The 26,252-nt window shown below is 48.7% G+C and overlaps 1 protein-coding gene across 1 annotated transcript in view; it reads left to right on the top strand.

Moving 5' to 3' along the window:
* ATP10A (ATPase phospholipid transporting 10A (putative)) overlaps positions 1-18,776 on the top strand; it is a 122,615-nt gene extending 103,839 nt beyond the window's left edge. Inside the window, exons 13-21 of the mRNA XM_032982462.2 lie at positions 62-246; positions 1,625-1,946; positions 3,848-3,924; positions 7,730-7,855; positions 12,193-12,393; positions 15,986-16,066; positions 16,158-16,262; positions 16,590-16,777; positions 17,475-18,776. Of these exons, the coding sequence (XP_032838353.2) occupies positions 62-246; positions 1,625-1,946; positions 3,848-3,924; positions 7,730-7,855; positions 12,193-12,393; positions 15,986-16,066; positions 16,158-16,262; positions 16,590-16,777; positions 17,475-18,183 (1,994 nt within the window). The 3' untranslated portion in view covers positions 18,184-18,776. The remainder of the gene's footprint in view (positions 1-61; positions 247-1,624; positions 1,947-3,847; positions 3,925-7,729; positions 7,856-12,192; positions 12,394-15,985; positions 16,067-16,157; positions 16,263-16,589; positions 16,778-17,474) is intronic.
* The last annotated feature ends 7,476 nt before the right edge of the window (positions 18,777-26,252 follow it).

The raw sequence follows: 26,252 nt of genomic DNA, 5'->3' as shown, positions 1-26,252 counted from the left end.
TTCAGGTGAACCCTAAGTGTTCATTTAATGTGGAATTTTTTTGCTTTTTCTATTTGCTTAGGTGCAACTGGCATTGAAGACCGTTTACAAGACGGTGTTCCAGAAACCATTGCAAACTTGCGCAAAGCTGGGTTGCAGATTTGGGTTCTTACTGGAGACAAGCAAGAAACAGCTGTTAATATTGCATATGCCTGCAAGCTACTAGATCACGATGAAGAAATCATCACTTTGAATGCTGAATCACCAGTAAGCGGATCCAATACACACGTTTACTTATGAACTAGCTTTACTGTATTTTCAACTTGCACAATTGAAAGTTTGATGGCTTCTTTTTTTCCTTTCCCTCCTTTTTTTTTTTTTTTTTTTTTTTTCTTCTTTTCCTGCTTCATCCGTAATTTTCAGGTAGGACCTGTCTTTGAATACTTTCCAATCAATCATGCTTCTAAGTCATAGTGTCATTTATCATAAACTTACTGAAGCCGTGTAACTGTGTGTCATGGGCTCCACCATGAATGAAAATATGCCATAGCAGCAGAAATGCCTGGCTTTGCTATGCATTCTCAAAACATCCCTAGTTTTGTTTGTTGGCACTGATGGGTCTCCAGAAGCAACCTGTTATTAAACATGTGTTGAGGAAAAAACCCAATCGATTACCTATCAACAATTTCTGTTTTATTTTACACCAGTGAAATGTAGTATTTAGATAACTCAGTCATTCGTGTTTTCTCAGGTGGCTTTTTCTCTGGAGGTAGAAGCAATACTTAAATTTCGATGCTAACACTGAGAGTCAGAAAACCACATCTACAGTAATGGCTTGCTTCCTAACAGACCTTCTCTAATTCTTCTGAATTGCTGATCTGTCCTGTGCTCAACTTGTTGCAAGCAGACAGTCACAAAGAGTTTACTGATACGGTCTAACATACAAGGAACCAGACTGGTAGTGCTGTAGTCCTTTAATGGGGTGATAAAGTTGGACTTCAGAACAGCAGAGGAGAGGTAGGCCAGCAGTATCCAGCTCCAATTTCTTTCGAAAAGGAAGAAAAGATAACAGCATTTTCCGTTCTTGAGTGTATCAGCTGAACTGGTAAATTGATTTTCCATGATCTTTCTTTTTTGTCATAGTTTGCTATTAGACCAATAGCCTTTCATTGTAAATGTTCATATATTGTCAATAAGATCTTTTAGTTGAGTATGGCTAGGAGAGAGAATTCAGCTTAGCTAACCTTCCACGGGCCCCTAACAACGCCTGTCTCTTTGATCTGAGTTGGAGGCGTATACGTGGTGTATCATCACAGCGCTTAACTTGGTGGTGATACTGATTATATTATTTCCCAGCACTGTTACTCTGAGAAGGAGCTAAAAGAAATTAGTTTAGCATACAATACCGCATGTTAAAGAGGAATTAGATTTTAAGCCTTTCGAGTTCTCATTGGTGTCGTATCTTCTGCAAGAATTAAATGTGTTTAGCGTGAATAGAAAAGACGATTATTAGAAATTAAAACTTTAACGGTGAAGCAGATATAACGCATAACCCCTATTGCTTATGCCTAGATCTACAGCAAATACAAACGTCTGAATACACGTGCTTTTCTCTCAAGCATATTTATTTTGAATTTTTTTTCAGGAGACGTGTGCTGTCTTGCTGGAGCAGTGTCTGCAGTGCGTGGAGTCTAAATTCTCCAACTACACAATAGATGAAGCTACTGGAAACATGACTGTTGGCTTCACCCCTCTCTATCCACCCTCTTCCCCCGTGCTTTCCAGCTTGGGCCTGGTGATCGACGGAAGGACTCTAGCTTATGCCCTGGAACCTACACTAGAAGATAAATTTCTCGCGCTAGCCAAGCGGTGCCGTTCAGTACTGTGTTGTCGCTCTACCCCACTCCAAAAGAGCATGGTAGTGAAACTGGTCAGAGACAAACTCAAAGCAATGACACTGGCAATAGGTAAATATCTCACTTTAAACTAGTCTGCCTTGGTGTATACTGTGCCTTGAGAATTTGGGGGTTTTGACTTGCCGTAGGATCCTTCCAGCTGCCTCAGAACTCAAATAGCCTTTCAGATTTGTCTGAAAATGCGTCGGACAACTCGAACATATTTATTCAAAACCAAGATAGAACTCGGGAGTAGTAGTTGGGATTTCTTCCTACAGAAGGGAGGTAATCAGGGCCCAGGTGTGCTGTGAGGTTTTGGCGTGTCCGGACACAGCTGTGAAGAACTGGGTTAGCTGGTGCTGTGCAGAGCACCGTTTTGAAGTCACTGTGTTGCACAGAACAGCACTGTGTTCCGTGCCGTTGCATCCCGTCACGTTTAAACTCGAGGTCCTGTGCTGCCCGTCAGAAGTCGGCCGCACGTCATCGGATGTGAGTTGGCCCTGTCAGTGTAGAGAATGGATTTAAAACTGGCATCGTCCCAGCTAATCTCTCAGTCGGAGAGGGGGGAGATTTTGTCAGTTGCCCTGTTTTAAATCTGGCAGCGTCTTCCGCGTTTGCATGATTGTTACATAAGAAGAGTCAAACGGCCCTGCTTTTCCTGTCTCAAGTTTAGGCTCGCGTTGCATGAGAAGGTAGGACTGCAGCACAAACACACTAGCTTTCATCTACCTGCCTCGGTTAATCGTAGAAGCAACACACACGGGTTCTACCCACGAGAAGCTTCTACCCGGAGTGCATACAGTAATTGCCAGACTCCTGTGACATCTGCATCACCAACTGTGTGCTGACTGTAATAACCCTTGCGCTCACTATATTATATCTAGCTCAAACGTGCCTTCCTCATACTGAGTTTATATCTTTGGCTGACTGACTGGGGACGTAATCGTTTGCATCTGTTGTCAAAAACATCTGGCTGGTTAACGTGAATTATCCAGAATGCTTAAAAGCACTAGTGGAGACTGGGAAGCTCGTGTGTTCACTCTTTCTGAGCATCCCGAGCCCGTGAGTTGAACTCAAGCTCCTGCTCTGGCTTAAAAGCCTAGCTGGATACGTCCTTCCTTTTAGCCAAAAGGAGCTAACCTGGGGTTGTGTCACACAAAGATGTCAGGTGAGCAGGTACCACCCATATGTGCCAGCAGCAGGGCGACCGGGGGGGGACGTGACTGTACGCCCCGGCCACTGAAGTTTAAAACCAGGTGTCTTGCCATCAGCTAACACAGTTTGAGTTTCCACTAGAACACCGGCTGTACATGTAAGAGGTTAGGAAGTGGATACGTGTCCCATCCTGGTGTCCTCTCTGTGGCACCTATCACTTGTGGTACGCCTGGGGGCAAAGCAAGGGGTGGTGACTGTGCAGCCACTGCAGCTAAATCTGCTTGTGATGGGTGTATGAGAGACCTCGGACCGGTCAGCCCAAATCAAGAATTCACTGACTTTTTAAACTTAATTGTATTTTTTACTGTGTAGACATTCCCATTGGCTTTTGGCCTCCTTGCACATTTCATCCTTAGTCATACCTGATTGCAGGCAGACAGTTAATCAGGAAGCAGAAGCATTAGGAAGCATATTCTCAGCCTTCCAGTGTTCTAGTATTTGTGCAGTTCAGGTCAGATACTTGAACTTTAGGTCTTACTAAAAAGAGAAGGATTTGTTTTATTTTGACTTTTCCATGATTAAAAAAAAAAAAAAAAAAAAAAGTCTACAAAGATCAGAATGTCTTGACAGCTTTGCCAAGCTTTGAACCTTATATTCCAAAGATGGATCCTTTTCTCCCCCACATCTCCCAGCACTCTACACATCTCCCTTACTGCACTCAGCCAACACTCAGTAACAACTGGTTTTCCTTTGCTTTGCTGCTGCTAACTGTGCCTGGTCTACTAGTAGACAACAAAACTGTCTCTTGTCATCTTTAGGTGATGGGGCTAATGATGTCAGCATGATCCAAGTGGCGGATGTTGGTGTGGGGATCTCTGGTCAAGAAGGCATGCAGGTAATGTTGCTCTTTCACTGGAAAGCACTCCCCTGAAAGGGTGAGATAGGCACGTCCCGTATATCAGCTTGACCAAGGTGCCTTTGGGTAGCCAGCACAACAAGGGCGAAGGGGCACGCTGTGCTCAGGAGTGCCAGCCGCACGTCGTAGGGGTGCTTTCAGCTTGAGCTCGAGATTATGTTTCTTCTGAGATCTGTGGTGGGTTTAAGCATACCACCTTCTCAGAAAATTCAATTTATCAGATCCCTCTAAGCAATATGCTTTAAGAATTAATTTCTTAAATGCTGGTTTAAAGGAGGAAAAAAGCTCAGCTATGAAATATTTAGGAAATAGCGGTTCACCTTATGGTGGCTTTTATTCTCCTCTCCCCTTGGGTATACTTCTGTGGAGTAGCTGCTCAAGCCCATCCAGCTGATGCAGCTTATTTGCACGGTGCGGTGGTGACCCTCAGCCCAGCCACCCGCACATCTTGCTCACTCAGCCTGTGCAGACAGCAGAAGAGTGAAGAAAGAGAAAATTGCAGCCCTTTGCAGAACTACTGCTTCCTACACGCTATTCCACGTGTTGGTTTTCTTCCCATTTCCTGCCACGGGGAACGGCAAGATAAGGGGACTTGCCCTGTAGTCTTTTGGACGTGTCCAGCCTGTGGTTGCTGTATGTACCCCTGTTAGAAGAGGGGCTTCCCAAGCCCAAAAGAGAGGATGTGTGTGCATGGGGTGTGTTACCTGCTGTAGTACCTGTTGCCTCTGCTGCCTCCGCTGCTCGTGCAGCTCGGCGTTAGCACCAGCCGTGGCAGTAGGACGCAGGGACTGGGGAAGATACCTCATTGCCACAACCCACCCCCCTATTTGGGCTGGGTGCAGATGGATTGCGTGGGAAAATAGAGTAGCTGAGTGTACGTCAGAGCCCTTCAGAGAAGATGGGAAGCGTCTCCATCCCGAGGACCTGAGCAGATGAGCATGCTCCTTAACTTAGTTACCCGCGAGTGGGTCTCTCGCCCGCATTGCGTTTTTTGCCACACTGTCTGGATGTTTTGCTCAAAAGGGAAGAAGGGCCTCCCCTCCTTCACACAGTACGCAAGTTGGCTGTAGAATTTTATTCCGTGGGATTTCGTGAATGCTGTAATTTCTTTGGGTCAACACACAAATTTATGAAACAAAACTTTAACTGAGCTGTGAACTTGGACGTCAGCTTTGTGCATTTTCTGACGTGCAGATCACCAGAAGCTAGGACATTAATCTGGAAGAAAGTCAGTAGATGTTTTTCTTCTTTATTCATATACTCTTCCAAAGGCATCCTCTCCTGGCTGCTGAAGGGGGCTGGTTGCTAGGGAAGATGGGCTTCAGCCTGACCCAGCAGAGCCATTACACTTGTTCTCATTCTTGTAATCATCCGGTGGGTTCAGTCAGAGTAATCTCCAGGGCAAACGGATGTCCAGCAGCGCTCTCCAAACAGGCAGATCTCAGGCCTGCAGTCTATTAAAAATGCTCCTTCAAACACGTCAGCGACTGTAATTAGACTGGAAAGAAGCTACCACAAAAATATTCAGATATTCATTGTGCATGTGGCATCTCAGCCGGGTTTGTAAAGTCTGAGTCTGACTTTGATGGCCAGAGGAGGCAGGAGAAGAGGAAGGCCTGAATGAAGCTGTTACCAAGTGCATTTGTTTTTCCACGGCCTTCACCAGGCTCTAAGAGCTTTGTGTAACTTCTGCTCTATCACTCTGCAGGCAGCCCGGGCTCCAGAGAGCCCAGAGCAAACTGCTTTTGTGGGGTCCCCTCCAAGCCTATCAATTCAAAAAAGTCTGCCCCAAACAGCCTGGGTCTTACCATCGCTATGATCTTATCAGCTCCTGTCATCTGTGTATTAACTCAGATAATTTTTTTTCCTAATGCAAACACGCAATGCTCGTAGCATTTTTTTTTTTTTAATACTCCTCTCCCCATTGTGCCACTTTCGGTTGAGCTCATACACTTCACAATAACCAGTCCTCAAATGCCCTGGCTTTTGTGGCATATTCAGATCTGAAAACTATTTGCTCATTAACCCATTAAGCTACCTGTTTTTTTTTTCCTAAATGAAAGTTCAACAGAGTGGAAAATACTTAGAGATCCCTTCCTTTTCTGCAAGGTTCTAAGGCACCATGCAGGCCTCTTCACTATAAACAACTGTCAGAATCTTACACATGCAGGTACTCAGAAGGCGTTGAGCATTTCGATGTCTAAAACAGCAGTACTCGATGATTTATTTTCTTTCCACATTCTGTGGAAGCCTGTGGAGCATGAATCACTTCTTCCTGTGAAAAAAATAAAAATGTGAAAATCGAGGGGTTATTTTGAGACAAAATAAACATGTAAATGTAATCGGATAGCACTCTCTTCCTTGCTGTAATCAAAATGGAATAAAAAAAGAAAAAAATCCCAACACTTCTTACAATGTGTTGCGAAGTACAATGTTAGAAGCCCAAATGAAAAAAGCTAATAGGTTTGTTTTAGCATTGGACCAGGCTGAGATGGGGGGGAGGACAAGGAAGCAGACATAGCACAGTTCTGTTCTCCTCAAACCACGAGATTGCTGCATGTCTGCAAGACAAACGGGGCCGATCTGTGCAGGGAGGTTGTGACACGTGTATCTCAGTACCTGAGAAATCCCAGGGTGTGTCAACACATTAAAAAATGCCACAGTGCCTATATACACCCACTGCTTAAATTACAGTGCATTAGTACACCTTCTCTTGGATACCGTTTTAGAGTTTATTTTAATAGCTTCTGCGAGCATTTACTTGGGCAAACTGAGCCCTTTGGACGATTTACCAAGAAAGAAAGAGAATTAAGAAAAATTAAAAGGAAAGATGTTTCTCATTTTAAAAGACGGCTGAAATGTACCTTGCAGAGTGTGAGGAAGACGTTGGTCCTTTGGAGGTTTACATCTTTCCTCATGTTTTTGCTGATCTGTGGGAGCAAAGTTGATACCAAAATAGAAAATGAAACGTAAAATAATATTAAATGAAATCTTAGTGTGATTCTAGGGATTGGAAAATCATGAAACAACTGTGGCAACGCCGGCATTTACAAGAAGGTCCCTAGCTGGACAGTACCCTGAATTTTAGTCAGAAGTAGAGAGAACGTGGGTGATTCATTTTGTCAGTGTGATTTGGCAGTCTGCACAGTCCCAGAGGAGCCTCATCTGGTGCGATTTTTTTCATAGACAGTTTCAGAAAACATGCAGTTTTACAAATCCCTCAAAATACTGATGTCTCATGACAGCTAAGTAAACTTTATAAGCCAGGATTGCAACTGTAATTAAAACCAATATTTTTATTGTTTTGTCTTTTAAAGTCCGGTAATCACGATGCAACCCCCTTAATTGTGTTTTTCTTATTTTATTCTCTGAAAATTCGTTTTGCCCCGTAAGTAGCGTGTAGTTTGTCCAGAGGGACGTTACACCCGCCAAGATGTCCATACGCGGGGCCCTGAGCCTTCATGCTCGGGCAGCTGGAGCTGCCAGCCGCTCTCCCATCCCTCCTCTCGCTTTTTGCTGCTGCTCGTCACCATCTAGAGCACCGCCTGCCACCTCCTCCGGGTGAGGACCGGCTCACCTTGCTCGGTCTGCCAAGCTGCTGGGCTTGCGGACGGGTACTCCGCGTCAGGGCGGCAGCAGCTGCGTTTCAGACGCGCTGTGATGGATTTCATTCTCCATCGGCACGACTCCCATCGGCTGTACGAGTTGAGGAGGTGACCAGGTTCACTGTCGGTGTTGAAAGAGATGCTTTACGGTAACGATTGCAACTTTTCTTTCATTAAAGGCGGTGATGGCAAGCGATTTTGCAATCCCAAGGTTCCGGCATTTGGAGAAGCTCTTGCTTGTTCATGGCCACTGGTGTTACTCCCGGCTCGCCAACATGGTGCTGTATTTCTTCTACAAAAATGCAGTGAGTGTTTGACTTGGCAGCTTTATGCCACCACATGTTTCCAGGGTTTATTTTGTGCTAAGTGAGCATTAGGTCAGCCTTCAAATGGGTTATAAATAAGCCGCAAAGAAATTTGCAGAGTTGAAAGACGGCTGGCTGCCATTTGCAGAAACACAGGGCCCACTCCACAACAGCTACAGTGTGCTGCTGAATGTGCAAATTAGGTAACAGAAATAACAAGCGCTGCTTAAGAAAAGTTTCTTTATAGAGCAGTTTTGCAGAATTCAGCTGGCTAGACACAGGAGTCTTTAATGCCAAAGCCATCCAGCAGCGGTCCAAAGTAGCAGTTGAGTGTGTTTTCTCTTTCTGACCCTATCTCGTCATTGCTTATGAATCACTGTACGTATTCCCTAGTGACTTGGGCTAATTTGAGTCCTCTCTGTGTCTCGGATGCAGAGATCGGGAAGGTTTCTTCTGGATTTATCTTACTCCCAACTAACCAAAAATACTCATTAGAAAGTAAACACGCTGTAGTAAAGAACAGACTGCGGGTCTGCATTTCCTCCCTGGGGTATGGAACAAGAGTCAGTCCAGTACTGGGCGCTGAGCCAGCGGCAGCTTGACTCCTTGGCCCGAGGACAGGGCCTTGGCGTTGCTCTTGGAGTCCCAAGGTGACTGATTGAAAACTGCCTAGCAAGACAACCGAGGATTCCATCAGCTGCCTGGGCACCACTGGCAGGCACACGGATCCGCTCATTTGCAGCACCTACAAATCGCCTTAGGAGCACGGGAGGTGAAGAAGCAGGAAAAAGAGGAGTGCCAGAGCTTTCAGACCTCTCTTTGTTCCCAGAGGGCCGCACGTGAACTGTGAACAGGAGGCTGGATTTTATCCTCAGTCTCAGAAAAGAAGCAGCTCTCGACTTTGTAAAAACTGCTTGCCAAATTTAACCTAATCCTCAATTCTTTTAATCAGTAGCAACTTTTTAATACAGATTCCTCTTGGCCTGACTAATCCCCATCTGATCTTAATCTGAAGGTAGGTGTTTCATCAGGAGAAGATCTTAATTTGCACAACATTTTGAGCATCACAGAAATACCGAAGGGAGCTGAAGAATTAATAAAGAGTCTTTGTGCTCACACAAGCGTGTTAAAATACCGTCTGTGTTCTGATCAGAAACTGCATGCCAGCACCCTTCCAGACACAAAAGGAAGAAGGGACTTGGGCGGTCTGAACTCCTGTCTGAGTCAGAAATAGCAAGCGGATTTAAATAATGCTGCACTGAGTGGAGGGCCACCTGCTGAAGCACAGCAGTGAAGTATGCGCCGGTGTTCAGATGGGTGAGTTTTAAGGCCTGATCCTGAACGATGCTGAACATCTGTACTCCCACCCCCAGTGCTGTGTGTTCCCGGGATACCCTTCGCCTTGCGAACGTCGAATGTGAACTTCCAAGTGCATGCAGAGCCACTTTACATTAAAATAAAATAAAGAAGGAGTAATACACGTAAGACATTCCAGCCATCAGCAGCCAGAGATGTTGTTTATACATCTACATTTTTGTTCAGCTCTCGTAAAATCTTCCATTTCCTTTGGTGCAACTCCCCTTGATTACGCGTATTATTTTTTCATGCCATTTTTAGTAAGACATTTTCAGAAGCTGCTGCCTCAAGGCTAGAATATGACTGAAGAAATCTCTTTGTGTTGGCTCTGCTTTGGCAGCCTTGAGAGCTTTCTGAGCAATACGTGTTGCTGCTGACTCTAAAACTGTAGAGGGGTATCCAGCACATCGGCATGAATATGCCTGACAGTGCCTGCCCTTAAGGAAGGAAGATTCAGAAATGAAAGGTCTGAGCACCTGGTCCTTTTTGCAAGGAGACTATTCTGGATGATTCTCCACAGAGAACCGAGATAGCCGCACTGCAAATGTTCTTCAAGTTTTCTGTTTCCTCAGGTGGTTTCTTGCTCATATTATGAAATTTTCCATTCTCCACTAGAACCTACCTAACTCAAAGTGTAAACGCCAAATTGCTGCAAAAGCCATTTGGAAACTCAGACGACTTATCCAAGAAGATGTCTGGCTTGGTGGAGATAATAAAAATATAAGTAAAATACAAACTAAACCGTAGCATGACTGGAAATATCTGAGCTTGATGAAAAGGGATTTCATGTAAACAAAATGCTACCTGCCCAAGCATGCACTGCTTCTTCCCTTTACGCATTACCTCTGCAAGACCACACTGGACATTTTTTGACGTATACTTTTGACATACACTGAAAAATTCTGACTGGGGCCATATTCATAAAACAGTCTCATCTGGGGGAAAAAAAAATACTTAAATCTAATTCAATTTTTATGTAAATTTGTTTTGATTCTTTCAGGGGGGTAATGCACAGAAGCAAGAGGGAGCATTATATTTAAAATTAAACACTTGTTTAATCTGAAATAAAACTTCAGGGGGAAGAAAATCTGATTTAAGCTTGGTTACTGAAATGTCATTTATTTGTGCAGCTTTCTTTGACGGCATTGCTGAGACCCATACTAGAGGTGATAGGAAAATTTTCAGCTGACTGTTTTTTCATCAAACTACCCATTTTTTGCCAGAGCCAAACTGTTTCCAAGACACGTTAATTTTAGCAAGGCTCTAGAGAGTAAAATTTCTTAGGTCCAGGATTAGCTGGATTTTGTTTATTTCCAATGAGTGGGAGAAAAGTATCTACGTTCAGATATTTATTGCAATTCAGTTTTGAGAAAAGAGTCAGGAAGTTTTGCTGGGTTTTGGGTGCAGAAAGGGAATAAATTTCAAAATCTGTCCAACTTTTAAATGGAATTGGTATCTCCCAGCCAACTAAAGAGGGTGAGCTCCGGTAACTCGGTCTTGTTTTGGCGAGAGGAAGGCATTTTTCCTGAAATGTATTTACAGAAACATTTCGAGAGGTGATCCTTAAAAAAATATTACTATTTCACTTTTAATAGGTTAGTTTATAGTATGGGCTCACAAACAGTGAGACATATGTTGCTGCTGATACACAAGCCACTTCAACAGAGTATGCAAGCATGGCCTGAACATCTGTGTACAACATATATGTACACACACATATAGACGTTTACATACAGCAGGACTGACCCTCATTCTGTGGCAATTCCCCTTCACAGGACAGGCTTACTGTCCTTGTAGCAGCTTTCACTGACTAAGCAGACCAATGCTTTTTTTTTCCTCCCTTGTTTAAATTTCAACCACATTTTGGCATTCAGACAGAACAGATCTATAATTCCCTCTGTATATCTAAAAATGCTGAAGGGTTAACACACTCCAGCTGGCTGAAGGCTTTTGAGAACAGAATACAAAAAAGCAAGGAAATGAAAAGAGAAGTCATGTCATTTCCCTTCTTCATGGTTAAAATGGGGAAAGCCCTCGAGGGACAGTTACCAAGGTTTTTCTGGTTGTCTTCCGTTTAATGTTATTCACTTTACAAAGAATAATAAAAATTGCAGTTTTAGGAGGACCAAGCCTGGGAATTTATTTCCTTCCCTAGGATACTCCCTGCCTTTTTCTAGACCTCAAATTCCCCCTCACCAGGTGAGATCAGCACCTCTCCTGATCCCTAAAAACCTCTGGATTCTCTGTGCTGTAGAGATCGTAGAAGAAATGAGTTGTGTGGTTTGTCCCTTTTGGGGTGATTCCGACCCAACTCCGGGAGCAATCCCACTGCAGCTGTGCATGCCGCTGATTTCTTTATACAGCCAAAGAGTAAGGGAGACTGGGGAATCTTTACAGCACTGCTAATTTGCTGAATTTCAAAGCACAGAGAAAAATTAAGACAACTTTGCTAGACCTTAACCATTTGACCTCCCTTGCTACTGCTAGTCTCATGTTGGTCTTGCAAAAAATCTCTGCATTTACCTATTGTAGACCAGCAGAGCTTCCCAAAACATCTCAAGCCAGCAGAGGATACTATTATGGAAATGCTTATTCTTACAGTAGCAATGTGTTATGAGATCAGTACTCATAGACCTAGAGGTCAGTGATGGTTGGGAGAGCTTTTTTTAGTTAGTTAAATTGCACCTCAGAGTTTCACTCGAACTGAAAGTTAATTTTGTGAGAATTCATCCCTGACACCGGAGATCTGAGGTTCCAGCAGCACAAAGACTTGCAGCTGTGCCAGATGTTTGCAGCTAGCTAAGTGGTCTGAGCATCAGGAATAGCAAGTTAAAGGCTAGGTGTCCTTCGAAGGATTGCTCACGTGTTTAGCGTTCATAGATAAGTCTCTGCAGAACTGGAATCAGCATGGTTTCAGAACACAACAGGATGATGAACCTGCTTATCTTGTCATATTTACAGCATCGCTTGTTCTGTTTCAGATGTTTGTGGCCCTTCTCTTCTGGTACCAGTTCTACTGTGGGTTCTCTGGTTCATCGATGGTTGATCAGTGGTATCTCATCTTCTTTAATTTACTCTTCTCTTCTCTTCCACAACTGATTACTGGTGTGCTGGACAAGGATGTGCCAGCTGAAGTGTTAATTGCTGTACCTCAGCTTTATAAAAGTGGCCAGAATATGGAGGTAAAAACTTCTTGCTTTCTGTAATTTTTTTCCCTTAATGTCTTTAGTTTCAACTGAAAACCAACCCTGCTCCCAAAGGGCAGATGACTGATAAAAACAGTCTGAGAAGTCAGTATTATTATTTTGTGATTTTTCTCATCTGACTCAAAGTATCTAAATGCCAAAAGTACATTTAAAACAAACAAGCAAAACAAAAATCCTTACAGCTAGATTTTAAAATATGTAACAGGAGAGAAGGCTGGATGCTTTAAGTCAGCCTGAACTGAACACCTCCCTCTTGTTCCAGGTTCACAAAAACCCACAAAAGTAAAGCGGAATATACCTGGTAGACTAGTGCAGTCTTTCACGGAATAACCTCACAGTACTCACTCAAAACTTCAGGCTCCAGCCCTTTACAAACACTCAGAAGAGAAAGGTGCCTTTAGGAGTAAGCAGGGAGGTCGCTAGACTTCGACTCTGAGGGAGGTGGTCACCAGCAGGTGACAGATTTAGCTGAAATGTCTGTTGAAAACACCTTGTCCCCATCTGCTTGAATTGTACAATGAAAACAGAAGGAATGGCAGGAGGGATTCGAGCCAAACCGTTTCTGGTAATTACAGCTACAGTGTACTGTGGGAAAATCTTTCTGCTTGGCAAAACTATCCATACTGAGACACTGCTTCCACGGCAGACGCCTTTCTTCAGAGTGTCTGACATTGGGCCCTCTGAGAGGAGACAGCGAGTGGTTTTTGCTTCTAACTGTAAACCTACATTTGGTACCCCGTACCTCTGGTGACGTTGTAATACGCTGTCCTGGAAAGATGAAAGGAGAATTTTAGTGTAACTTACTTTTAGTGCTTTAGTCCAAATTCACTCTTTTTCACCCAGCTGTTGTTTTCCATTTTCTGTATTTCTTCTGTTCCAGTGCAATGCACTTTCAAGATCTGTAACATTAATCCCTTCCTTTCTTGCACATTTTGAAGGTGATAGAAATCTTGTAATGGCTGTGCTGGGTTTGTGTGTGGGGGGGGTTTGGTAGCGGGGGGGGGGGGTTTGGTAGCGGGGAGGGGGCTGCAGCGGTGGCCCCTGTGCGAAGCTTCTGGAAGCTCCCCAGCTCCCAGTCGGACCCAGCTGTGGCCAGGGCCGAGCCAGGTAGCGACGGTGGCTGCGCCTCTGCGATCAGGTGTCTAAGAAGGGGAACCTGGGCGGGGGCCGGGGGGGCCGGGCGAGGAGGAGTTGGGAGCAGGATGAACACCCAGGGCGGCGGAAGGAGGGAGAAGGGTGTGGAGGCAGTGCCCCGGAGCAGAGAGCCCTGTGTCCCGTGGGGAGACGGCAAAGCCACCTCCCCTGCCACCCATGGTGGTCCGTGGTGGAGCAGAGGCCGACCCGAGGCCTGAGGAGGAGCCCCCGCCAGGCCGGGCGGCTGCACTCCAAGGGGGCTGGGACTCTGAGGGGAGAAGCAGCCGCCGCTGCTGCAGTTGGGTGCTGGGAGGGCTGCACCACGCGGGGGGGACCCACGCCGGGGCAGTGTGGGGCGGCTGCACTCCAAGGGGGCTGGGACTCTGAGGGGAGAAGCAGCCCCCGCTGCTGCAGTTGGGTGCTGGGAGGGCTGCACCACGCGGGGGGGACCCACGCCGGGGCAGTGTGGGGCGGCTGCACTCCAAGGGGGCTGGGACTCTGAGGGGAGAAGCAGCCGCCGCTGCTGCAGTTGGGTGCTGGGAGGGCTGCACCACGCGAGGGGGACCCACGCCGGGACAGCGTGGGAATGGCTGCACTCCAAGGGGGCTGGGACTCTGAGGGGAGAAGCAGCCGCCGCTGCTGCAGTTGGGTGCTGGGAGGGCTGCACCACGCGGGGGGGACCCACGCCGGGGCAGCGTGGGGCGGCTGCACTCCAAGGGGGCTGGGACTCTGAGGGGAGAAGCAGCCGCCGCTGCTGCAGTTGGGTGCTGGGAGGGCTGCACCACGCGAGGGGGACCCACGCCGGGGCAGCGTGGGGCGGCTGCACTCCAAGGGGGCTGGGACTCTGAGGGGAGAAGCAGCCGCCGCTGCTGCAGTTGGGTGCTGGGAGGGCTGCACCACGCGGGGGGGACCCACGCCGGGGCAGCGTGGGAACGGCTGCGGCCCGTGGGGAGCAGTCCCTGAGGAGAAGGTTCCTGGAGGCCTGTCTGCAGCTGGGGGGGAGCCCCGGGGAGTAGGGCAGGGCTGGGCGGCGTTCCCCCCAGCTCCCGAGCAGGAAGGAGCCTTGGGCTGGCGGTGACCCCCATCCCCTGCCCCTGCACTGCTGGGGGAGAGGGGAGAGATGGGGAGCAGAGCTGGGCCCGGGGAGGAGGGAGGCGTGGGGGGAGGCGATTTTTAGATGTGGTGGCACTTCTCGCTGTCCCACCTTGTCTGTGAAGTGTTGTCTTTGGTAGCGTTCGAATTAAAGTGGTGTTCGTTCTCTTTTTGTCCCCTAACGGGTCTGTCTCTTGCCCGTGACCATGATGGGTGAGCCGTATCTGGATTCCTGAGCCGTTTTGCTTCGCATTCTCCTTCCCATCCCCGAGAGGGGAAGGTGGGAGTGAACGGCTGAGTGGTGCTCAGTTACCCTCTGGGCTCAAATTCTCTATAGAATTGTAGAATAATTCAGATGGCTCTGGAGGCCATCGGATCCAGATCCCTGCTCAGACCAGCTTCAAAGGTAGATGAGGTTGCTCAGGTCTTTATCTAGTCCAGTTCTGAATGTCTCCGACAATGGAGATTCCACAGTCTCTCTGAGCAACCTGTTCCAGTGCTTAACCACATCTTATTTCAGTAGGCCAAAGAACACTGTAATTCTTTCCAAGCACCTTTCAATTCCCATTTTTAGGATGAAATTGTATTCACCGTAGAGGGAAGGAACCCTGATGAACTCGGTGGTTGGAGATGTAGCCTGTATCCCAAAATTAAATAAATACTTTGCCATTTGCAAACTATTTTTCATTACGTCTAGGTCTTTCGTATGACTGTCCATACCCTTGCAATTGTATATTCCTTTAAACCAAAATGTGAGTTTCTTAGTGGGCAATTTTGTGCATACATACACAGACGCATGTATACATATATATGTATGTTTTATATATGTATTTATAACATAGTATTCATTGCTGCATGAATTACTACTGAAGAGCATTGTTGTGGATCTTCTTTTCTAAGTATGTGTGCATTTTATGTTTTCTCTCTTGTGAGTAAACACCCTGTGCTTGCATGTACATGATGTAAAACCCATTTACTCATGCGCTTACGCCTCGGAGAGCTCCTCCTCAAATTAGTGGTTTAACTGTAGTCCATAAAGTTGGGCACCTTCATAAATGTTTTCTGGACTAAGTGTCAGATTCAAATTACACCCTCTGCTAGGGAAAAAAAAGAAAAAGAGAGAAGCAGAAGATTCTCCTACCAGAACAGAGTGACTTGCAAGTAGACTGTTCATACTTAATCCCGGAGGGTTTCTAGCTGATTGGCAAAGTTACGAAGCTACTCGCACAAACCCTTAAAAGTCACCACTGGAAGATCCCCCTCAAAATGCCTCTCCCAGCAAATAGCATTTTCCTTAGGCTCTGATTTTCTTTATTTTTTTTTTTTTTTTTTAATGCCACAGGAGTACCAGCCACACATGTTTTGGATGAACATGATTGATGCTATGTATCAAAGCGTGGTTTGCTTCTTCATCCCCTATTTCGTAAGTGTTTGGTTTAAGCCGCTCTTATTTCAAGCATTTGAAGGGGAACTGGCAGCATGGCTTGGGCTGAATTCTGTCTCCTTCTTTACAGACTTACTACGATTCCGAGGTAGATATCTTCTCCTGGGGAACTCCCATCACCACAATAGCTCTCTTCACCATCATACTACATCTGGCTATTGAAACCAAAACCTGGGTAAGGTGCCCACAGCCTACACAGAAACTTGCTGGCGTATACGTAATTCTTAGTGCCATTCTTCAAAAGCAGAAGATGGTAGTTTCATTCCCTCAGCACGTTCTATTTTTAGCAAGCATTTTAAGCAAATATGAAAAAGGTTTTAAACTGTGATCTGCAAACAGCTTTGTAGCGTTGTATCTATAATAAGAATTTCTGAAAATACAAGGCTCTAGACTTTGTTGTGGATGGATTTGGCTCCAGAAATGAAGAGGTTTTAATTCAGAATCACAGCAATTTTCTCAGAATATGAAGAATCATTATTCTTTTGTTGTGCTTTTGTTCCAGACTTTTCTCCACTGGTCATCTTGCATCTTCAGTATCCTTTTATTTTTCTTTGTGGCTCTGGTTTACAATGCTTCCTGCCCAGTATGCCATCCTCCATCCAATCCCTACTGGACTATGGAAAGACTGATGGGAGACCCAATGTTCTATTTCACTTGCATTATATCACCAGTCGTTGCGCTGCTGCCCAGGTATTGTATCTTCTCCCGTATCTCTTCACATCTATGAAAGGACTTTACTCACATGGTTGGGAGGGGAAGAAACGTTTCTTTTTCCGCCCCCCCTCTTTCTTTTTGCCTTACCAGACGAGTCAATTTTTTTTCAGCAGCTGATTACACGAAGTCAGGTTGTCTGACCTCTTCTGTGCTCCTGACCACAGGAACAGACCACAGCTCCTGGCCATAGGCCATAGGAGTGGGATAATTGTAGACTGCTGGTCGAACCTCCTGGCCAGGCAGAGATTTGCTCCCCTGTGAGGTTTCCTGTGATGCTTCCAGATTCACCCCCTCCTCCCATAACATGCATAGTCCAGGAATCCCCACAGTGTGCTGTGGACTTCCTTGCCCGCTCACGGACGCAGGAGGCCTGCTCTGCAAACTGATCCACATTGCCTTTGATTCCTCATCAGGAAAGGTGAAAGACCGTGTGTAATCACAAGGTGGATCACTGGCTGGAGGCGCATGTTTGTTACACTGCTTGTTATTAATCAAAATATTAGCACAGCATTCAGAGCTTTTAATCTGCAAGCCTTCCTGGGTCAAACGTAAGAAAGGCACGTAAGCTCTCTTATTTTTCCGTGTCGTACTTTTGTCTCGGATATTTTCTCTAATAATATCTTGGGTACTTCCTTCTTCCAGTTGTTTTCACGTGCGCATTCTCCTCTTGCAGATTTCTGTACAGAACCCTTCAGGGAACACTATTCCCAACGCAGCTTCAGCTTGGCCGCCAGCTGAGTAAACTGTCCCCCGAGATTCGCGCCCAGCTGCTGAGCAGGTTGGATGTGAAGGAAGCAGTGCGTCAGACACAGCCCTTTGCACACAGCTGCCCGCCAGCCCTGGGCTCAGACGCCAGCGGTGGTTCCAAGGCTGGTAACCAAAGCACACCTTGGCCAGCAGCTCCTCAAACAAGTGAGTCATTTTTCCAAGAGCGCACCAAGGCAGAACATAAACCGGATCAGCCTGCGGCTGCCTCCCCGCCGGGTGCTGTGCTGTATGGGGAGAAGAAATGCCCCTCGTCAGCCAGTAGTGTGGAAAGGTCCGTGGGATTTCATGCAGCTAGGCACGGCGCTTCGGAGGTGGAGTCGTTGCCTGTGGGAGCGACCTTCCCCTGGAGCTCGGCAGTTGGCCAAGCTGACTTCAGTTTGTTGAAGTGGATCACATCGACCCCGCTGTTCAGTCGCATCGGGACCGTTCTGCAGGTGTCATCAAGCAGTTTACAAAGCGAAACACAGGGCAGCATGTGTGGGCTTGGCTCTTCTCTGCGTGTGGACTTCAGAGGCTTAAACGCGGAACAGCACTCAAACAACTTGCAGGACAAAATTAAAGGGACCCCAGCTGACCCTTGCAAAAGTGACAATTCCGAGACCACCTTTTTATGACATGGGCCTTAAATATATTTATATATTTTCTATTTGCACACATTTATAGTGAGATTACTCTATTTGTTTCCAAAGGTGAAACAGAAAATCAAAGGTACAGAATGATTATTTAAGAATGTTTAAATACAGTATATTGAAACAAGAGCTTTAAATATAAAAAGAAACACTTGAAAGTTCCATTTATATTGTTTTATTTTTTCATCTCATTTTGTAAGGAAATGCCGTCTCTTTATTTTTCAGACGCTTCTCTTTTATTCTGACACATACTGTAAAAGCAAAGGACCTATCTACCATATTCAAAAGGACTAGATTCAGCAGCAGTTACTGATATCATTGTAGGCCATCCAGTAATCGAGGAGGAAAAACCATGATGCTAAGTAGGCACTGTAATCAGTCCATCATCGCCTTGCCGGGGTGCTTTGTCACTGGAGCAAACCCTTAGGCAAGACTGTCGAGTTACGCCGCGCCTCTCTGTCGATGTTAACGGGATCTTACCACCGCATTAATAATACTGGTATTTTATAAGCGACACCATATTTTGATTTTGCAGCCGTAGCATTTTATGTGTCATAATAAAACAATAACTAAATGACCGTCCGTGTTGCAAAGCGACTTCCCGGTCCGGCATGGCTAGGAACTCAGCCCTGCCCTTCGAGCAGCTAGCGCTTGGCCGGTCCCGGCCGTGGATGGGGCTGTTCAACTCCTGAAGGAAAGCTGCTGCTCGTTGGCGAGGAAGGATTTGGTGGCCAAGAGCCGGGGGCGTTGTGTCGGCCGTGGGGTCCGAGCTGGGGGGGGGGCCCGTGGTCGTCTGTGCCGGAGCACGACCCGGAGGAGGCTGGTTGTGCTGAGGGAGCCGCTCCTGCTCGCCAGCCGGGGGGTGAAGGACGGGGGCGGTGGCCTTTTCTCGCGCACCGTCGCTGTTGTTTCAGCCAGGGTTGGGCCAAGCCCTCGGCCGTGGGGACGGGGCACGGCCAGCTGCGAGGCTGCTGTGCTGGCCGCGGGGGCGGGAGGCGAGCGGGGAGCTGCGCTGCTCTCCGAGGCTGGGCCCCAGCTGCCCCTCCACGGCTGCACGTGGCAAACCGCCGCTGCTGCCGGGGCGTGCGGCCGTGCCCCGGGGAGCCTGCTGGGCTCCTTCGTACCCGGTCACCGTGGCCGGGGCGGGGGGCTGGCTGCTGCGCTCCTTCGTCGCCTCCTCGCACGTTCTCGGGTGGCCTTCGCCTTGCTTGCGCTCTGTCCCGGGCCACCTCCCTCCCTCGGTGGCGCCCGCCACGTGTCACTTGCTAATCCACCCGGGATCTTCTCTCTCAAAGTTCCGTACGCTGGGCTCTCTCCCAAAGGCGGAGCTGGTAACACGAAACTAGAACGCCGCTGAAAGGAAGAGATGGAAGCGATCTAAATAAGAGCTGTCAGCCTGTAAACGACATCGCCCTCGTGAAACGTGTCACATCCACGTCTAGCTCAACCGCATTTGGGGACTGGAATTGACCAGGGAGAAGGCAAAGACACCAGGTGACTCACAGGATTTTCAGTCCCCTGTGAACAGTTTCAAGCGCACTAGTGATTTGGGACAAAAAAGTACCCGAAGCACGACCGCTCTCTAGCCGGGGACCGTGGGTTTATGTGCGCGGTGGAGGAAAGCACGCCTCCTGGCTTCCTTGCCCCACGACATTCCCCAGCTCTGTACCAGTCCCGATGGGAACGGGGCGGTGAGAGCGGGCACTGGCTTTCGGTGGAGGTAGGTGGGCACGGGCCCTGCGGGGGCAGCGGGAGCGGGGAGCCCGGGGGGGGGGTCCCGACACACAGCTCAGGGGCAGGGCAGAGTCCCCCGCCCGCGGGGCACGTTTCTGCTCGCTGGAAAGGGAGCCTGGGGGACCCCGGCCGGGGGGAGAAACCTCTGCAAGCCTCTGTGGTTGGGTGAGACAGCTCCGGGCTCCGACACCTCTGCCTGCTCTACCAGTCTTGATGGTAAGTGTTGGGACGGCTTTGCAGGTAGTTTTTTTGCAGGGTCAGCTGGCTGTAGCTAACACAGACTCTGTAAATAACTCACCTGCGTGGAGCTGCAGTGTCTTAATGGCAAGGAGGGAATCAAATGGCACTTTGAAGTGTGTAATCATTGCCAGCTAGTTAGAAACATTCCTCTGCTTGTTGAACAGGATCTCGCAGGAAGACACGGCCTCAGATAGCGGGTAGGCAGGGTTCACAGGTTTGCAAGACATTAAATTCAGCCCCAGAGTGTCGCGGGGTCCTAGCAGGAGCTTTGCTACGGGTTTCACGCGCCTGTGCCTTCTCTGAGTCCCTGCAGCAGCCCCGGCAGGCGGGGAGGGGTCTCCCCACCGTACTGAGGACTCTGCACCTTCCCGCGGCACGTTTGGGGTCCCGCCAGCCTGTGGGACACGCCTGGCACTGTCAGCAGAAAGCGCTGGAGCATCGCTGGGCTCCGGCTCCGAGCCGTAGTGCCTGATACTCTCACCGAAATGAGCCTGGCTTCATTCCTCAGTAGCCCTGCCTTCGTGGCGCAAGGCTGGGTTTAGCTGTGCTCCCAGTGTTCCCCAGGCTGTTGCTGTCGGTAAGGGATCAGAGGGCTCCTCTGGGACCGAGGGATGCTCACGTGCTGCCAGGCAGCGGTGTTAACTTGCCGCTGCAAGTGCGGGAGCAGGACATCTGTGTCAGGTGTTCGGGGAAACCGCAGCTCTAGATCCTCAGCTGCAACAGCCGTCGTAGCTCCGCCGGTGTCTGCAAGCCGACTCACCCCGCTGGCAATGAGGCCTCGCTAGCCGCTGTGTTCTGCTGCAAAAAGAACCCCGAACCTGAGAGCGGTATCTTGAAATGCCTAAAATGTAAACGCTCCGTTCATACTAAAAGGTGAAATATCTTACGGCAGCAATCCCGCAAACATGTATGCGTTTAATTTTGCATACACCAAATAATCCGCCTGGCCTTACCGGAGCGGTGACCCCAAAAGGATCGCCTGCGTTCTTGCAGGTGGATGGGAAGGTGTGCCCCACTGCGGCCAGCGCTACACAGCGGGATCCCTCGGGGCTCGGAACCGGGACGCCGGTAAGCAAGACGGCTCCGTTTCCTTTGGGGAGATAAATTGTAAAATGATATAAATGAAATGTAATTTAAACCACGGTTTGGAGACAAAAAAAAAAACACACACACACACACACACAAAAAAAAAAAAACTAAACAGATTTCACATTTGGAAAGAAAATATTAAGCAAAGTAATCCTTTTCATTTCAAATCAGAACTTCTCTCTTCAGCTGCCAGAAGACAAACACATCAAAGCGTGTTACTTGCTGGGCTGTGGGGCTTGTCAACATTTTGAAGCTGCTATTAATATGTGAAACATTTTTAACTAAACAAATACTAATGGCTTTTTGAAGCTGTATACGTTGATTTCAATAAAATAGAAATAAACTTCTAAAGTTATTCCTGTCGGTGCAGTCGAGCAGTTGTCATATCGGGCAAAACAAAGCTTTAAATTCATGAAGCCAACCTTCAAAAAGCATGCAACTGTTTATCAAAAGATTTCACGAGGCAATTAAAACAATACCCAGTTTCAGTCTATTACGAACAGCAGCCCCCTGTACAACTGTTCCAAATATTTGCATTAAACTCTGCAAGCACTTCTACATCTGCCCCACGTTGCTGGCTGAAATGGTCTGGCTGAAATTAATGACTGAGGAGAAAGGAGTTGTGAATTAAGCATCACAGCGTTCCGTATTTCTTATTTATGTGAAATAACTTCTCAGTGATTTATCCATTTTATAAATTTCTCTTGGATGCGTAGAGGTCTGAGCAACAGCCAGAACTCTTCTCTCAGGTTAGCGCTCTGAGCTCAGAAATTCTTATCTCCCACATAAGCCAGTGCATTGGAACTGGGCGTATGAACGTCAGAACAGGAACAAAACGACCCCCTGGTGCGTTTCCCAAGGATTTCCAGCTCCACCCCACTGCTCTGTGCAGCCGGACAGCCGCACACCTCTTTGCCACCCTCCTGCCTGGGCTGTGGAGCCACAGCCCTACCCCCGTGGCCGTTTGCTGTGGTTCTCGCCCGCTGGAAAGCTGGTGACAGTGCTCACGTCTCTCCAGGCTTATACATCCCCAACGCCGCAGGCTGATCCACACACAGCAGAGAAGGAGGCTCTGGGGAGGTTTGTCTGTTAAAGCTGCTACATCGGAGGGTTTTGCACGAGCACTGGTTGTGGCACGCCGAGATATCCAGCTCACGATAAACTCCATCAGAATTTCAGGTGGTTGAATCATCTGGGAGTGACAATTCCTGCCCTAATCATACAATCTGCAACAAAACCTCAACTAAAAGCAAAACGAAACAAAACAAATTAGCCTCCTGTTTTTGCAGCAGCTAGCTGTAGCTAGTTCTTGATTCAGAGTGATCAGCATCTCAGGCATTATTCAGTCCAGCATTATGTTTTCGTAGCTGAGTGCACGTGGCAGTTCAGAAGAATGCTGCTGACACAAGAGGCCAGGCACCGTGACGGAGCAGTAGCAGATACCGATCAAAGACGCTGGGGAAGCTGCTAGAGACAGGGCTGTGCAGGTGCGGCAAAGCAGGGCAGGAAAGGCGCTGCCAGATGCTATTGGGAAGTCCCAAGGCAGGCAGAGGGAGGAGGGGACCTTCAGAACTTTCCAACCACTTTGGTTTCGCAGCCCCCCCCCGCCGCACACCGGGCTGAGCCCGCACAGCTGTTCGCAGCGCTCAGGACAGCTCCGGGCTCTTCGTTGGCAACGGGGAAGCGAAGCAAGAGGTGACACGGCAGGGCAGCCCCTCCTGCTCCCTCAGGAATCTCCTGCGCCCCTGCACAGACTGGGGCTGGTTTTTCTCCCACGCTTTCCAACAAGAATCCTGGCCGTCGGGAAGCCCCTGGGATGGCTGCGCTTCCCGCAGTCGAAGGCGGTGTGGGGAGCCAGCTGCTGGCACCAGAAGCTGCCCCTGGAAGCACCCAGGCCCGGGGCCACAGCGCCAGGGGTGACAGCACCTTTGCCACCACCAGTAACTCCGTCGGTCACCGCGTGCTGCTGGCTGAGGCTCCTTCGCACTGAGGGAGACGCTGCATGGTCACAGCTCGCCTAGCGTCGGTTTAAACAAAGACAACAGCAAAATGCTTTTGCCCTGACTTAAGGGGTTCGTGCTAGGGAAAGATTTCCAAATCTAGTCTCTAGTTCTGGCCGCCCTGATTGAGACGAGAGCTTTCCAGCTGTCCTGGGCTGTGAAACCTTGCAGTGCATCACGCATTCAGAGGGATCTCTTGTGCTTTGCGTGCTTCAAAAGTTCCTGGAGTTGCCGGGGGAGCTGGCCACCCCCAAATCCCAAAATCTAGAATTAGAAGCCGCCACTGAAAACAGGAACTGTGCCACGAGGAATGTGCTTTATTCACATGGAAAAAGAGCAGTTAAAAGAAAGGACTTCAGGAAGGTTTTTCAGTATAGCTGCACGAGGAATTATCTCCATTTTGAGCAGCAGGTTCCATGTGGGTTTAAGGGTGGCTGTTTGCTCTGTGCACTAACGTCTCCCTTGGTACATGAAGTGCAGCACTACATAAACCCTTCCAAGAGGAGGTTTAGCATATCCTAGCCAGAGACAGCCAGGCCCTGCAGCCAGCTCTGCTGCTGGGAGGGCTGTAGCTGGGTCGGCTCTCAAGGTCCTGTTCCATCAGCTTGTCTTGCATACCACTGCCTGCCATGTGGCCTCCTGAAAGGTGTGACTAAACAAGAACCTTGTTAAAAGAGGATTAAAGACTTCACCGTTTAGCGTGGTCATTGGTGGTGCTGCAGCATGCGTGGTGCCTGCGTGGAAATACCTCGTCGTGAACCCAAAACGCTTGACAGAGCCTTTTGAGAGACTGGAAAAGGTGTCAGTGGAGACCTGGCACCAGGCAAATAAAAGCTGCTCAAAGAGGGCGGAGTGCCTGGTGCCCAGGGATTTGAACTCCTCTGTATCATCGGGGCAGTTGCCCCAGGCTGGTTCCAAAGCCGGTGCTGACCCAGAGCTGGAGCGAGGGGCCGCCGGCTCCGGCCCCGCAGCCCTGTGGGTGCTAAAACCTGGCACTGCACTGCTGTCCCGAGGGTTAGCAGTCCCCGGCCCCAAATTCCCAGTGGTGCATCGCCTGTGACTGGTCACTGTGCTCTCCAAAAGCTGTACATTTGAGTCTCCCATTTATTCCCAGATGGTCCGTTTTACGGGCGTGAAGGCACCGACCCACCCCTGCGGCCAGGCTTGCGGGGGTGCCGTTCCCACCTGTCCGCCTGCCCCCTCTTCCCTCCCCGAAATGCGAAGGCCACGAAGAGCCACCTGGACCTTCAGAAACCCAAACCACAGCAGAGATATTGTGCACCGTTTACGTGCCTGGAAACAAAAGACGAGTGCAGCCTCCGTGGCCCTTTTCTTAACGCAAACAGCCGCCGGTTTAAGTAACATCTTGGCAGATCTGTCCTTCACACCCTCCACAGCTGCCCACTGAAGGGAGTTCAGCAGCAGCTCTTGCCCTATTTACATGCAAATGCTCCAAAAATTGGGAGTGAGAAGGGGAATGTTGAGCTTTTCACCATAAAAACCTGAAAATTCAAAACGCTTTATTTTTTTTTTTTTTTAATCAAATTGCTGATGAAAATGTGGGGGTTATATTTACTAAAGCCCCAGATTTCCGACAAACTCTTTCAATCCGCCGTGTGCACTGTTAGGGCTGCATGAACCAATTTTATCCCGAGTGGGCTGGGTGTTCACAGTTTGTAAGATCCCTGTCATTTTTTCAGACACAATTAACTTCATAGCTAGTTTGTTTTGCTAAATCCTCAAGAACTCAATAAAACCACCAGAGCTGAAAGAGATTCAGTCTTCAGATCCCTGTAAGATGATAGAAATAGAAAGTTAGGGGTTGGAGTCATCCGGAAACCGAGGGCAAGGGATGATTCCATGGAAGGCACTGCAGGCAAAGGCTCCTCTTCCCTGGGTGCGTATGGAAATGACCGAGCTCAGCGAAGGTACCCAGAGCTGCAGTTCACCTGCACTTGTCTGCATTTTGAAGCTGGCGTGTGTGCGACTCTCAAACCCGGGCGGCAGCCCCTTCCCTCCGTTGAGTGTTGTTTGAACCAGCAGCCCAAGGCCCGCGGCACAAGAAAGCCGAGCTCTAGATTATTTGGTGCTAGAGAGGGAGAGAGATGCCAGCTTTTCTAGCGCTGTACCCCAGGTGCTTTTAGTGCACTGAGTTGGCTGCGGTTGTAGCCCACCGGCACCCACCCCTCGCCAGATAGCTCCTGCTCACCCCGGGCTGAAGTCAAGCGCTGTCCCCTTCCACGGGGCTTTGGGGGCACGTCCAATGCTGGGAGGTTTCAGCGGCCACCTCTGCCCCCACCTCCCCCCCCCAGGAAAGGGGTGATGGTGGCGGGGGAGGTCCCAGCCCTCTCCCAGCCTCTGGCAAATCTCCACCTTCCCCACTGCATGGGGCACCCACCCAGTGAAAATGGTGTTTCCTGGCAGCTGGACCCTTTCTGTGACCTCGTTCTCAGGGCTTGGCAGGAATCGGGGCCCTCGGCCAGCACGGGCTGGGACTGCCCACAGGTCCCCTTCGGCTCGGGTGTAAATGGGGTCCCTGGGGGAGCCGTCCGGGGCTCGCCCCCCCCGGAGCATCGTGCTGCAGGTGAGGGCTCTCCCCTCGGGTCGGGACGCCGCCCAAGGAACCTCCTGGGGGTTCCCACGGGCTGGGACGCTGCCTGAAGAAGTTCCCCGGGGTTGAGAGCTCTCCTTTCGTTGTTTTTAGGTGAGTGACTTAGCATTTTGGGTTGTCGTTAAACCCTGTGAGTGAGTGTGGCGATAGCTTTGTTCTCCTCCCATGGACATTTGAACCTGCCGTTTGCACGTTTGCGGAGTGCCGGTTAATTGTGTTGAAAATAAATTTTATTTTGCTTGTTGTCTGATTATTTGAGAGTTTCCACAGCAGGCACCTCCAGCCCCTGCACATCCCCCTCCAGGGGCAGCAGCACGAGCAGAGGAAGCCTATTTCCACACACATTTCCAAACAGGTGCCTACGGACCCTTCTCAGCTCC

Source organism: Tyto alba, unplaced genomic scaffold (assembly GCF_018691265.1).
Source record: "Tyto alba isolate M040663 unplaced genomic scaffold, T.alba_DEE_v4.0 Super-Scaffold_14, whole genome shotgun sequence".
NCBI lineage: Eukaryota > Metazoa > Chordata > Aves > Strigiformes > Tytonidae > Tyto > Tyto alba.
Note: the sequence above shows the minus strand (reverse complement) of the source record. Positions and strands in the feature narration are given on the sequence as shown.